Raw genomic sequence first — 14,318 nt, 5'->3', positions numbered from 1 at the left:
ACCAGGCACACCTGTGCAATAATCATGCTGTTTAACAGCATCTTGATGTGCAACACCTGTCATGATTATCTTGGAAAAGGTGTAGTGCTCACTAACACAGATTTTTTTATTTTATTTGAGAAAAACAAAACCTTTTTGTGAGTAAAAGAAGTCTGAGATCTTTAACTCGAGAAAGATGGGAGTAAAAGAACTGCTATTTTTATATATTTGTTGAGTGTAAAAGGGCCTCAACAAAAAGCTGAAAAAGATCTGTGAGAGCAGCTTTATGTTGATAATTGTTTTTTTGGTCTCTTTTCTTCTCTTCGTCCATCTTCGTCCTCCAGGTGCTACTCCAGTATTGGGAAGGTGCAGGATGCCTTCATCTCCTACCGTCAGTCCATTGACAAGTCGGAGGCCAGTGCTGACACCTGGTGCTCCATAGGGTGAGAACTGAACATGTTGTGTATTGTTTTACTGAGAAGCATCATAAAGGTCACAAACACATCTTTAGGTTCATTAGGGAGGGAGAAATAACTGGTGTAGAGTTCATCTATTCAAGGTTGGTTTGTGCTCAGGGCCTCAGTTGCTCTCAAAACGCCTCGTGGAGATACAGCAGCTGCAGTGCGACAAAGGACAGAGGGAGAGGCTGGATGAGAGAGCAGCAGGGAGAGTGAGAAAGGGTCTATAGTTAGATATATGAAGAACGGGTTATGTCCCCTGAGAGCAGGGAGATTTGTAATGCTCAGAAAGATAAAGACCTAAATCCTGGAAGATGGCAAGAGAATCACTTCCTGTCTTTGCCTGTACCTCCAGGGTGCTCTACCAGCAGCAGAACCAGCCCATGGATGCGCTGCAGGCTTACATCTGTGCTGTTCAGCTGGACCACAGCCACGCCGCCGCCTGGATGGACCTGGGCACCCTCTATGAATCCTGCGGCCAGCCGCACGACGCTATCAAGTGCTACATCAACGCCACCCGCAGCAAGGCCTGCCTCAACACTGCTGCGCTCACACAACGCATCAAGCTGCTGCAGGTGGGGCTTCTTTTTACCTCGGGTCACACCCACTAACCAGCCCCCCTTTGTTAGATGTCGTGGCGTATTTTGGTGTGTGTGCATTAAAGTGCTGTGTTTATTGCCAAGCATTACCAAAGCAATCAGCTTCTTAAAATGCAGATTGTGCTTTTGTCATTTTGATTTCAGACCACAGAGATATGAATAATAATTCATATTGGTGTGTTTTAAACACATTTTTTCCTCACATAATTGTAAAGCATACCTTCATGGCATTGAACATTTCTGTTGTATTCTGTATACAGTTGCACCACCTTTAACTAAGCAGTAGTCTTTGTAGTGGCTTTCTTGTTAAACCCAAGCTCAGCACTAAAGTTTGTGTCTTACACAATTTCTCCTAGGCTCAGTTGTGTAACCTACAGCCAGGTAGTCTGCAGAATAAGAGTAAAATGCTTCCTAGTATTGAGGAGGCATGGAGCCTTCCCATTCCTGCTGAGCTCACGTCCAGGCAGGGGGCCTTGAACACTGCACAGGCGCAGCAGGTGAGATCCAGCTCACACAAGAGACTCCAGCCTCTTGGAAACTACTTGAACAACAAATTCATGAGGACTATTTAAGACGAGGCCTCGCTCTGATACTTTTAGATGTTTTATCCACATCAGAAAAGATTGATGTTTCCAAAATTCTGCTTTTGATCCCTGTTCAATATGGATCTCTGGAACAAAACATCAAATTGGATACTGTCTGAAGGAATTGGAGTGAGGCCCATATTGCAGTAATCTAATTGCCAGAGTGCAGCTGCCCTTCAAAGCGCTGCTATTGTCACATGACAATCGTTAGAATCATTAAGCAATGCTGCAAAGAACTCATTATGTCCCACAAATCATGTGCAGTCTTTAGCTGCAAGGCTGCAAATGCATGCTGAATGGATGTAGTATATCAAGTAGTATGAGTGCATGTATTTCTGTGTCATGTATTTGACACTTTTATTGTTTTAAAAAGAAATGGTGGAAATGCTTTTTACTTGTCCATTCCCCCTTTAAAAATGCAACTGATTTTATCCATACACATCAGGGCTTCATGCTGCCCATCACCCTCATCACCACTTCAGTTCCAGTCCTCTTATTTAGTCCTCATATTCTCCTTCTATAATCTGTTTTCATGGAGTGTTGCCTGTTATTATGACCCTTAATAGACGTCATCCTCTTTTGGCTTCAGATAACTTCATTTCCATTCTGCTTCATCTGCACCAAACACACAAATATTTAGGCTTTTTTTTTTTTTTTTTACGTGCTCATGCGTTTGATTGATTGATTAAATGGAAGCAAAAACTAACTGCAATCATTACTGATGTTGCAACCAATCGCAGAGCTTTTGGGAAAGTGTGAGCAGAATGTGGGGTGTCTGCATGTTCGAACAACTTCACACTAATGCAACAAGTGTTGCATTATTTCAATCGTAATTACAGCATGAATACTCTGATTATGACCTTAATCAGCCTCTGTTAATAAGATTAAGATATTAACATGATCTATATTTCAATCAGAGTATTGTCATACATGCATTGTTTTAAATGCACACATTGTTGTGCATGTCAGTGTGTAGTAACACGTGTCCTTTGATCAGGGCTAATTTTTAACTAGTTTACTTGAAAAAGACAACTTGGAAGAAGCTTTGCTGTTGCTGTCAGTGCCGTGTGTCCTCACAAGCTGCGTCTCTCTGCTGGATCTCTAGGCCTGTAAGGGGGAGGGAGGCCAGTCTGCCAGCAATCACACAGACCCACAGGCCAGTCCTGCCAAGAGGAAACGCACCGCCAGCCCAGCCAAGGTACAGCAAGAACGTCAATAGTACTGTTTCTGATGGGTGGAAGTTAAACCGGTGAGTCCTGATGCGCTCCTCTTTTTTTTTTTTCATCTCATCTACAGGGTGCTGCAGACTCGTGGGTAAACAGCCCCAATCAACAGCAAATCCCCAGCTGGTATCTAACACCACAGAAGCTTCAGGTAGGCAAATGTCTCAAGTTATTTTTGTTTGTATTTCTTCTTTAATATGAACAGTGTTTTAATCATTATCATTATGACAGACATTTTTCTGACTCTGAGTAAAATTACACTCGAAGCAGTTATGAGTCTGTCAAAGGTCTCCTGGCTGTCAAGGTCATTGAGAAATACAGAACACAACAAGTTGGAGACATTTAACACATTCAAATTGTTCTGAACCATTTCTGAGGCAACCAAAGTATCAACATGATAAATTCATCAAGTCGCATTTTGAAGTCAGACATTTCTGTCCAAATGCCCTTTTTCTAACTGCAAAATCAAATTTAACATCATATATTTTCTTTGCTAATTCAAACCGATCGCGATCTGCTGAATTAATCCGACACTGTTGTGAAATGCGCAGCACCTCGAGCACTTGCGGACCAACCGAGCAAACCTCAAGCCCCCTCAGGTGCAGATGCTGGAGCAGCTGGAGAACCAGTTCTCTCTAATGCAGCAACATCAGCAGCAGGTACACGTATGCAAGAAGCACAGGACGGTTAGCGAGGCTTGAACGGGTTTGGTATGAATCTCACTTGTCTCTCTTACCGTGTGCCAGATGAGGCATCAGGCAGCAGCGGGTGGCCAGCCGCGGCCCAGCCTTCCCAACGGCCCCTTGGCTGAGCTCTCTCCCCACCAGGCCGGCCTCTCCCGCACCTCCGCCCTCAATCACACAGCCATCCGGCCCCCGTGTGTCACGCAGCCCACAGCCAACGGATCCTGCTCTTCGAGTCCCTCAGCGGGGCTGCTGGGACACCTGGACAAGAATCACACCCTGGGACTGGGAGGTGGCGGCGCGAGCAACGGAAACGTGCCTTACCCGCAGCAGAACTCTCTACCTCACAACTGCACAGCCGCCAGTCAGCCCAGCACCAGCAGCACTACCAGTAGTCCCAGTCATGCAGACGAGACATGGAGGAGCCAACAACGCAACACTACCACTCAGGTATGTCCTCCTGTGATGTTTCATGGTTTCTTATGACAATCAGCATTTGCCTTACTTGTTTAAAATGACTTATTTTTGCATGTTTTTGGTATTTAAGTGTAGCACAGCTCTGCCTTTGGCTCCTTTAATGTATTCTGTATAATTCAGTGTGTCTTCCTCTCTGTTCAGGGGCTTCAAAAAGGTTCAGGTTCACATTCGGCAGGTCCTAATGGAGAACCTGCTTTCTCTTCCTCCTCCTCCCCTCAGACCTCGTTCTCATCCTCTGGCATTCTGAATCAGGTTGGACATTCCTCTGGGCCCTGCACTGCCTCTTCCTCAGCCTCCTCTTTGTCCCCCACCTCCCCCCAGACCACGCCCAACCACTTGTCCTCGCCTCCCCACTCCACTACTACCTCAGGGGTACACACCAAAGACACCGCGCCTTCAGGGGGCAACAGCGGCAGCAGCGGTGCAGCTGCCACTTTGCCGTCAGGTCCGGAGGCCGCCATCGGGCATTCGGGAGGGACGCCCCACAGTCCCAGCACCACCCCCGCGCAGGGATTGACTAATCACGTCCAGCCGCGGATGACGGACGGCTCGAGCAGCCCGTCCCGGCCTGGCTCTCCTGCCCCCGGCGGGCTCAGTTCAGACAATCCTCAGCTCTCAGCCTTGCTAAAGGGAAAAGCCAATACTACCAGTAACGATGATAACAATAACCACGGAGGGTCTTCCTCAGAGAAAATCAACAACGTCCACCCGGGTCTCCACGGTGCCACCAAGCCAGTTTCAGAGCACTCTGTGGTGTCCTCGCCACTTTCAGCCACTGCTACGCCCTCTCCACGCTCGGCCGACCCGCACACCACCAACAGCCTCTCCTGCCTTAACAGCCCGTCCAACAGCAACAGTCAGGGGCCCACGCTCAACGGGAAAGGGCCCGAGGACTCTCGGAGCCCACTGAAGGTCGAACCCTCTGGAGGAGCTCATAGACACAGTGTCCCTGCAGGTCTGGCGCCCTGGTCCTCGGTTTCTATCTACCCCAGCTCCAGTGAAGTGCTCAAAGCATGCAGGTAAGCAGCTATGACCACATATGATATTTAGAAATGTATTTTATGTATGCGTGTCTATGAGCGAGAGACATTTTATCGATTGGGAATCGGTGCTCCACTACAATGTTTGCTGGTTGAAGTCGTTTTGCCGCGTTATGGTCGTTTCTTTGGTGATTATTATGATTCATGGCCATATGAATATTAACACGTTGTTCGCTGTTACAAAGTGATATAAAGTACAGCAAAAGTTATAACCTGCATTTATGAAAAAAAAAAGTTCTTCCTGTTACACATGAACAGAGCACAGTGCTGCGATGTACACGTAGCAGGTGGAGGCGATAACATTTGTCAGGAACTATTGTGATTAACATCAACAGCAGTGCTACATGGCTTTTTGTGACCACTGGTGCCTGCACATTTTAGATTTCTCAATAAATCAACTCAAAGTTAACTGCTCCGTGTGCATCACTGTGCTTTAACCACTTTGATCAGCCTTCGTATATTGTAATCTACTTGTAGTTCACTCTTTTTGTTGCTTGTTAAACTGAACAAAAAAATGTTGTTTGGATGCGGTGAGTCAGTTCTGCTGCTATTATAATTTCCACGTCCACCAGGCAAGATTTTCAGGGTCTTACAGCTCATAACTCGGTTATCCAATCAGAAGCTGAGTTACTGAGAGCGAGATGTGCAGAACTCTCCTCTGGTCAGTGTGCTGTCAGTAGAAAAAGAGAACAGGTGTGCGTCACTGAGTGTTTGTGTCGGTTCACGCAGCAGCAGACACGTTCATACGTATGCAAACGTGTACGAGCGAGTCGTGTTGGTTCTGGAAAGGTCGTGACATTTCGTCCCTGTGGTGCGAGCTGCTTGTTTCCATCTTGTTTGGTTGAAAACAGCCACTTTATGTCATTCAGGGCAAATTGCACTTTTCACTGAACCATGGTGAGTCGTGAGCTGATGTCACGCACACACCAAACTGAAGAGGGCATATACTGGGTGTGTGCAGGTGTGTTCAAAAATGTTAATTCCTGTGCAGGGCTGTCGTGACGATGTACACTTGCTCTTGCCATTGAGATCCTCGGACTGAAATGCTGCCTCGTCGGACAAACCGTCCTGTCAGCCTGCTAGTTGGACTTATCAGACATTCCTGACATCTCCAGTATCTCCCACTCGGCAAAAAACAGGACAACAAACTGCAGGAGAAATCTAAAGGAAATCCACTAATAACAAGACTTCAGTCATTTTTTTGTAGTTGAAAAGGAACCGAACACTCTTTCTGCCAGCTGTTTAACACACAGCTACTAATATGAGCTACAGTAAAAGTAGGTGCATCAGGCTTCATAAATGGTGTGACTGCAGGTTCAGCAGTGGGAGGGTGGATGTCGGCGTAACACTTGGAATAACGTCGGGAAGCCTTTCTGTCCGCGTGAGTTTCATTCTGTCATCGTCTTCCAGTTCACCAACATCAGGTTAAACACAAGAAGGGCATCGTCTCCTCAGACCTCTCACAATTATTACATAATCGCCTGATTGGTGATTATTGGTGCAGTATTGTTCCTCTTTATAAAACTAGCTGAAAGAAACGTCAGGTTTTCCCCCGTTTAGGTTTCACGGGTGTTCTTTTAATGACATCCTGTTGTGACCCCCTCTTCTGCTGTGGTTTGATCGCACCTGAGAGGAAGTTAAGAGGCACCAACTGTTAATCTTGAGGCGAGAAACTTGTAATATTCGACCGACCTCATTCATGGAGCATCTATTAACATTAACTTCATTTGATTTAGTTGCAAAAGCAAACGCCGCAGCCAATTAATGGCTCTTCTGCACAAGGCGTATGTGTATTATTAAAGTATGATGAGGCCTATACTTTATTAATGGCATGAAAGGAGCAGAAAAATACAGTTGAAGCATCAATCCGAATTATTTGCATGGCAGTTAGTTGTTTGGACAGCTCCACTTCTCTCCTACGACAGTCAGACTGCAAAAGTTAACAAGACCCACAGGACTGTCAGAGAGTCACTCAGTTCTGGATATCCATTATTCACATCACTCCACTGATGCGGTAATAAAAACGGAACTGGAGAAGACAACCTGGAAGCTGCAGGAAGTCCTGATTCTGGTTGGTCAAATGTTAGAGAAGCAGAAGTGGAGCCGTTGTTGTGAGGCGTGTTTGAGGTGGTTGAAAGGAGGAAGCATGATTTAGTATTCTGACGAAGGGGGTGAGGTCACCTGAGGTGGAATCAGCGCTGTGGTATCTGCTGGTGCAGGAGCCTGTCCCGCACATCTCTGCTTCCTGACGCTGAGCCGAGTCGATGAACTGACCGATCTCTGTCCTCTTCCCCTCCGGCTGCAGGAACCTGGGGAAGAACGGCCTGTCGACGAGCAGCATCCTCCTGGACAGGTGTCCCCCGCCGCGACCCCCCCGCGCGCCCTCTCCACCACTGCCAAAGGACAAACTCAACCCCCCGACGCCCAGTATTTATGTGCGTACGCCCACACCACACAAGGAGAAGTGTCCGTCATGCCGTCGTGTGTAGTGTCAGACTAACTTGGCTGCAGTAGAGTACAAACACTCGTAGGGAACTCCTCTGATGTGTCGACTCTCTCAGAAAGCCTCCGCACTCCCTGACTGCTCCGCTGTCCCCTCTCTCACTCACAGCTCGAAAACAAGAGGGACGCTTTCTTCCCTCCTCTCCACCAGTTCTGCACCAACCCCACCAACCCGGTCACGGTCATCAGAGGGCTGGCTGGAGCTCTCAAACTAGGTAAGACGAGGCAAAATAGTGTATTTCTATGTGCGAGCGTTTGATTTGTGCGGTTTCACGCGACGGAGTGACGACAGCTGCACGCATGGCCGACTGGATGTTTGTCTCTTCCAGTCTCACATGGCTCTGTGGGTGTGTCTCTGGGAGGGAGTGTGTTCTGTGGATGAATTTGACACGTATGACAACAGCACCACCTGCAAGTGGAAACTGTTACTGCACGTTTCCTGCAGAGAAAACCAGTGGGCTTTGCCAAAAAATGTAAACATCTGCTCACATTTTACAATGACCTGCTGCCCTATTATATAAAACTCTAAGTGACTGATTGTTGCTGCTTATTTGTGAAGTAGTTTCAGTATGTTGAGATAAAACAAACACTGAGCCACTCAGCAGAACCCTGCCTGCCCCTCGAACCCTCCTCTGACACTGACTCCTCTGATTACAAGTGTCCCACCCTGTGATCACACCTACGGTTCAATAAAGCAGAAAAAAAAAGAGGAAACCAACACAAATAGAATCAGTTTGATCAGTTTTCCTTGGTTCCTCATTTTTTTGTTTTTCATTCGAACACACACGCAGACTTGGGCCTGTTCTCCACCAAGACGTTGGTGGAGGCCAACCCCGACCATCTGGTGGAGGTGCGGACCCAGCTGGCTCAGCCCACCGACGAGAACTGGGACCCCAGCGGCAGCAGGAAGATGTGGCGCTGCGAGAGCAGCCGCTCCCACACCACCATCATCAAATACGCCCAGTACCAGGCCTCGTCCTTCCAGGAGTCTGTGCGGGTCAGTGGGAGACACGTTCTCACACACACACACACACACACACACACACACACACACACACACACACACACACACACACACACACACACACACACACACACAGATTGTGGGTGCTGGATGTCTGACTTGCGTGTCTGTCACAAAACTTTGAAAGATATGTTGTAACCATGATGTCATACTCGGTAAAGTTTTCACCATCTTAGTTCTGGACATGAAGAGACTCTAGTCTGAAATGGCGTTTCAGTTCCTGTCAAAACTCAAAACTAAACTGATAATTGATGTGCAGCTGATTCTTTGGTCTGTCCTCAGTATTTGCCAATAATTCATGTTATCCAATAGGAGGAGAATGAGAAGAAGAAGGAGGTGGAAGCAGATGCAGCGTCCTCGGACAGGTGATTTGTCTTTGTGTCTCTTCAGTCTTCAGTCCTTAGTTTGTACTTCCTTCTAATCCTAACAACGTGTTCCTCTTGTGGTCTGTTAGTGCGATGCGGCGAAGGAAAGGCCTGTTCAAACACATCAAGTTTGGCACCAACATCGACCTCTCCGATGACAAGAAGTGAGTGAACTCTTCAGTATCCCACGCTGCCTTCAGAACCAGTCCTTTATTTTCTGATGCTAACCGTTAGCCGTGACCGCTGTCAGGTGGAAGCAGCAGCTGCAGGAGCTGGCCAAGCTGCCGGCCTTCGCCAGGGTGGTGTCAGCCGGTAACCTGCTCAGCCACGTGGGACACACCATCCTGGGCATGAACACGGTCCAGCTCTACATGAAGGTGCCCGGCAGCAGGACACCAGGTAGACGCCAACACAACGAACACTCTATTATTAAGCTTATTCTGCGTTTTCGGACCGCAGGAACCGTTTCACAGTTCTCAGAACGGTTGGAGGGAGTTCCCCTTTTTTTTTTTTTTTTTTTTTTGTCCACAAGGGGAACTTAGAATCTTTTTAAGTTCCCATTACTCCGTATTTTTGGTACTTTTTTTTAGCTCCTACCTCTGCCTGGATACTCTCCCCGTTACAATAGGAACTGCGGTAACGTAGGTGTTCAGTATTTGGCCGAACACAGAAGCACAGACAACCGCCGTGGTTATAACACGTGGAAACAGTAAACCCGGTAAAATACAGCTGCAAATGAAGTCTTTTAAAACAACAGAGAAGAGTTTCAACTGGAGGCAATACAACAATACAAAGAAATGGGCCGACAACAAATGTGCAGGTTTTATTAAGCCGATACACATCGGAGGAAATAAAGCTTGACTTCTATTCAACAAAGAGAAATATCAAAAGTGTCTCCGTTTACGTCGTGCTACGCAGCGGTGTGATGCTGTTTGAAGCACCTGAGGTCGGTGAGGAGTTTTCATATAAAAAACATGATCGTCTGATTTCAGGTAAAACACGTTCAGGCAAATGTTTCACAATAAAAGTCTTTTTATGGGGGTTTCTTTCTTATAAAAGGCTATCGGGGCTTTTAGTTTGAAAAATATAGGAAGTGTTGAGTTTTTATTGACATGAAAAATAGTAACTGACGACGGAAATGATAGCGGATCCTAACGAGGCTTCAGGTGAATCAGTTAATACATCTTAAATGTAATAATGAGAGATTTGATTGTTCCATTTGTTTTTATTGTCCCTCTTGAATGAAACACGCTTTGGATCTTCAAACGAGTAAAATATGTAAATAACTGAAAACTGTACTTCCTCAATCAGAAACATAAGTGGCAGAGCGTCGCTCCGGCAGCAGGCTGTCATTTCACACTTCCTGTTGGCGGTGCGAATGCAAACAGCCAAAGGCCTATTTAACCTATTTAGGTCGTTCCGCTCAAGAAAGTCCTTGAACTGTTTATTCCGAAAAAGTCTATTCATGTTGTCTAACAGCAGGGCAGCACTATATGTGAATGAAGGTGAGTCATAGTGCAGAGAAACCCAGACGTCCCTGTTCCCTGCATCATTGTCCGGCTCGTCTCTGGAGATCCCGAGCTGCTCCACAATCTTATTGCCCAGAGTTCATGACCACAGTGAGGTTAGGGATGTAGACTGGCCGGGAAACAGAGAGCTTTGCCTCACAGCTCAACTCCATCTTCACCACTGCAGTCTGGTACTGCGGCTGCATCACTGCTGCTGCTTCTCCCAAACTAATGACACGAAAAGCCCTCCAGCGTTTCACACGCGGTCCAGCCTTATCCCAGGTTTTGACCTGTTCTTGATTTTGTAGGTCATCAAGAGAACAACAACTTCTGCTCAGTGAACATCAACATCGGCCCGGGGGACTGCGAGTGGTTCGCCGTGCCTGAACCGTACTGGGGCGTCATCAACGACTTCTGTGAAAAGTACGTCCACAGAAAAGATAACTTTTAAAAGTTCCCTCAATAACCCCTGAAGCTTGACGTTTGTAGCCCGTGAGTCATTTTTTCTATTACCTCCTTTCACAGGAACAACATCAACTTCCTGATGGGCTCCTGGTGGCCCAACCTGGAGGACCTGTACGAGACCAACGTGCCTGTTTATCGCTTCATCCAGCGGCCCGGAGACTTGGTCTGGCTCAACACGGGCACTATTCACTGGGTTCAGGCCATCGGCTGGTGCAACAATATCGCGTGGAATGTCGGACCCCTCACAGGTGAGAGAAGGAGTGGAATTATGGGTAATGATGCTCATTGTACAACAAGTAGTTCCGACCCAGAGATCTGATTGGTCGACTGAACATTTGGACCGTGCTCAAATCAACATGACATCACACGCTGCTGCCAATCACTACAAATATCACTCCGCCTCCTCAATGGGAAAATGTCATTGGGATTGAATTTCATGTAATATGTAATATAAAGTTGTTTTTACTTGTTCTAGGTCTATTAATTGTGACTCATTTGGTGAAATCGGGTCTTTTGATGGTTATTTGTCGCTCCGAGCACCCGTACCGTAACACCACAGATAGTCGCACTTAAAAGCCTGGCGGCGGCGAGCTGGACCGGACGTGTTTAACACACGACACGGTGCTAAAATCTTCAAATTCCATGAGTCCATCGATATCTTTTTTTCAGCGGATATGTTACTTAGAGATTGAGCTAACTGAGCAGTTTAGTGTTTCTATGTTCTGCATTTATTCAGTTTGAGAAACGATCTCTAGAAAGCACTAAAATGGACCAGATCTCGTCTCTGTTGCTAGGTGGTTGCTAAGGGTCGGACTACTTCCTGGAGTAGTAAACATGGCATACATTACATACGAGTCTACTGACGTAACTGATTGTTTTCCAGTTGTTAGTCGTACCCCATGTGTTGCCATGGAAACGGAGATCGCAAACAAAAAGTTTTCTATTTTGAGAGCGAATTGCCCCACGATATGAACACATTTAGACTACCGATTTTATTTAGTTGGTAACTTCAGCGACGCCAACCGCCTCACTGCGGTGCCGATAATGACGTTAAAGCCTCTCGCGTAACATTGCCGAGATAAAGCGAAGCCCGGGGTTCAAACTATTACAACATGTCAGTGCAGCCTCCGTTTGTTTCTGTCCTCAGCCCATCAGTACAAGCTGGCAGTGGAGCGCTACGAGTGGAACAAACTGCAGAGCGTCAAATCCATCGTCCCCATGATCCACCTCTCATGGAACATGGCCAGGAACATCAAAGTGTCGGACCACAAGCTTTTTGAGATGATCAAGTGAGATTCCAGTGGAGATTATTCACCTGGTTTATGATTCTTTTTGATTTTTGTTGCATCACCCTGAACTCACACCGGTTTCTGTTTTGTTTTCCTTCCAGGTATTGTTTGCTGCGGACTCTGAAGCAGTGTCAGATGCAGAGGGAGCTGCTGCAGGCTGCTGGGAAGGAGCTGGTGTGGCACGGGAGGACCCAGAACGAGCCCGCACATTACTGCAGCATCTGTGAAGTAAGCACACGTCCACTGTGTACAGTGGAGACACACACACACACACACACACACACACACACACACACACACACACACACACACACACACACACACCCCCCCGGTCCTCTGTGCTTCTCGTCTGCTGTGTGCATGGTACTATTCTCCTCTCCGTCTTCCTCTTTGTGCTCCAGGTGGAAGTCTTCGACCTGCTGTTTGTGACCAGCGAGAGCAACAGCAGGAAAACCTATGTGGTGCACTGCCAGGACTGTGCCCGCAGGGGGAGCACTGACCTGGACAACTTCGTGGTGCTGGAGCAGTACAAGATAGAGGACCTCATGCAGGTTTATGACCAGTTCACACTTGTAAGTATCAGGAACAAAAGCAGCAGTGATACTAGTCCCGGTCAGTCCTCAGTGGATCAGTTCAAACGTAGAGGCGCGTCAGTGTCAAAGCGTTCACTCAGGTGTTCTTCACCTTCTCTCCACAGGCGAGTCCGCTGCCTTCCTCCTCCTGATGGGGACACTCTCTTGTTCCCGGGACAGTGAGAACCACAACGGACTCAATCGGAAACTCTCCGCAAATGTTTTTCCTTTTCTTTTTCTGATATTCAGGAAATAAGCCGGCAGTCCTTCAACTGCGCTCTGTAGCTATCCCATAAGGCAGCTGCGTTAAAGCTGTGTGTCTATGCAACCTGCCCAGAGTGGTGTGCCTCCCCCCGGTGGACTGAAGGGGGATGGCAGCTCCTCCTGTCATCATGCTGTTCTACTGCTGGCTCAGCTGGACTTCACTAGAAAACACACAAAATCATCAAAAAAAATGACATAACATTTTGTATATATTATGTTTGAACTGGCAGCATCGTCACGCAAAGACTACTGACTCCATAGTTTTCTTTCTCCACTTTTTGTATTCTGTTTGTGGGTTGACAGAGGAGCTTCGTTCCCTCCCCTCCATGAGATGAGTAATTAGCATAGCAGGTCTTTTTGTATGTTAGATAGCCACCTCCTTGGTCAGGAAAACCAGATGAAAACTGTTTCGTAATGTGAAAAGTTGAGTGACACATTCTTTGCGACATTTCCCCTGGTTTTTTTTTGTTGGTTTGTTTTAAATCGGTTAAAACAGTTTTGTTTTCCTGGAAGTCTTTGGTTACTTTTAGGTTGAGGGGAGGAATTTGTAGACAAACAGCCAAGTCAGAGAATAAGGGTTGCACATAGACGAAAGAGTGAACTTTAATTTGTTTGTTTTTTCATTTTTTTTATTTTGATGTAAATTTACACTATTTATAAATGCATATTTATTGCTTGGAAATATTTGTTGATGGAATGCTGTAATTTTTTTTCTAGAGTACCTGCCATTAAATTTGAAGGAGCCTTGTGATTTTAAGCACGGCCCCTCCTACATTTTCTATATAAATAAAACTGCTTAGTAAGCGTTGTACAGAGACCTTACCTTGAAATGGGTTTATTGTTCGAAGGATGTTTTATGCGTCAATAAACAAAAACTGTCTTTATTTACACCTGCAGCTGTGTTGTACTTATTAAGAGTCACTGGTTGTTTTTTTTAATTGTTGCTGGAAGTGAAACCCACTTTGATATTTACCAGGTCTGTTGGAACAACTTTGCATGAAGATGTGCAGTTTCTCACTTGATGAAAACCCGACAGCGGGAATAACAAATCACTTCACACCTAAAGCTACAACTGACTGACAACATTTGAATACAACTGTCCTGTACAGGGTGACTTCCCTGCTGACTTCCTGTGTGAGTGGTCCTTTCCCTTTTTAGGAGTGAAGCAGGAGGTTAGTACCTTACGCACTAACGCTCACTATTTTGAGTGCATCAGTGCGTTCACCCTGACCAGTACAGAAACATGCACCAAACCACAAGTACCAGCATGATGAACTCAGAACGCT

The 14,318-nt window shown here is 46.5% G+C and overlaps 1 protein-coding gene across 1 annotated transcript in view; it reads left to right on the top strand.

The window, feature by feature from the left end:
* kdm6a (lysine (K)-specific demethylase 6A) overlaps positions 1-13,926 on the top strand; it is a 48,647-nt gene extending 34,721 nt beyond the window's left edge. Inside the window, exons 11-30 of the mRNA XM_069712100.1 lie at positions 324-422; positions 793-1,012; positions 1,393-1,533; positions 2,726-2,818; positions 2,917-2,994; positions 3,395-3,502; positions 3,590-3,976; positions 4,145-5,022; positions 7,349-7,478; positions 7,655-7,760; positions 8,337-8,542; positions 8,882-8,934; positions 9,024-9,098; positions 9,185-9,333; positions 10,751-10,865; positions 10,968-11,155; positions 12,055-12,196; positions 12,298-12,424; positions 12,598-12,768; positions 12,894-13,926. Coding sequence (XP_069568201.1) covers positions 324-422; positions 793-1,012; positions 1,393-1,533; positions 2,726-2,818; positions 2,917-2,994; positions 3,395-3,502; positions 3,590-3,976; positions 4,145-5,022; positions 7,349-7,478; positions 7,655-7,760; positions 8,337-8,542; positions 8,882-8,934; positions 9,024-9,098; positions 9,185-9,333; positions 10,751-10,865; positions 10,968-11,155; positions 12,055-12,196; positions 12,298-12,424; positions 12,598-12,768; positions 12,894-12,920 — 3,493 coding nt within the window. The 3' untranslated portion in view covers positions 12,921-13,926. The remainder of the gene's footprint in view (positions 1-323; positions 423-792; positions 1,013-1,392; positions 1,534-2,725; positions 2,819-2,916; positions 2,995-3,394; positions 3,503-3,589; positions 3,977-4,144; positions 5,023-7,348; positions 7,479-7,654; positions 7,761-8,336; positions 8,543-8,881; positions 8,935-9,023; positions 9,099-9,184; positions 9,334-10,750; positions 10,866-10,967; positions 11,156-12,054; positions 12,197-12,297; positions 12,425-12,597; positions 12,769-12,893) is intronic.
* Positions 13,927-14,318: the final 392 nt, after the last annotated feature.

The sequence above is a fragment of the Brachyistius frenatus genome, unplaced genomic scaffold, assembly GCF_029030835.1.
Source record: "Brachyistius frenatus isolate BFR_SWC_R1_liver_20210118 unplaced genomic scaffold, ASM2903083v1 Contig_106, whole genome shotgun sequence".
Classification (NCBI taxonomy): domain Eukaryota; kingdom Metazoa; phylum Chordata; class Actinopteri; family Embiotocidae; genus Brachyistius; species Brachyistius frenatus.
Note: the sequence above shows the minus strand (reverse complement) of the source record. Positions and strands in the feature narration are given on the sequence as shown.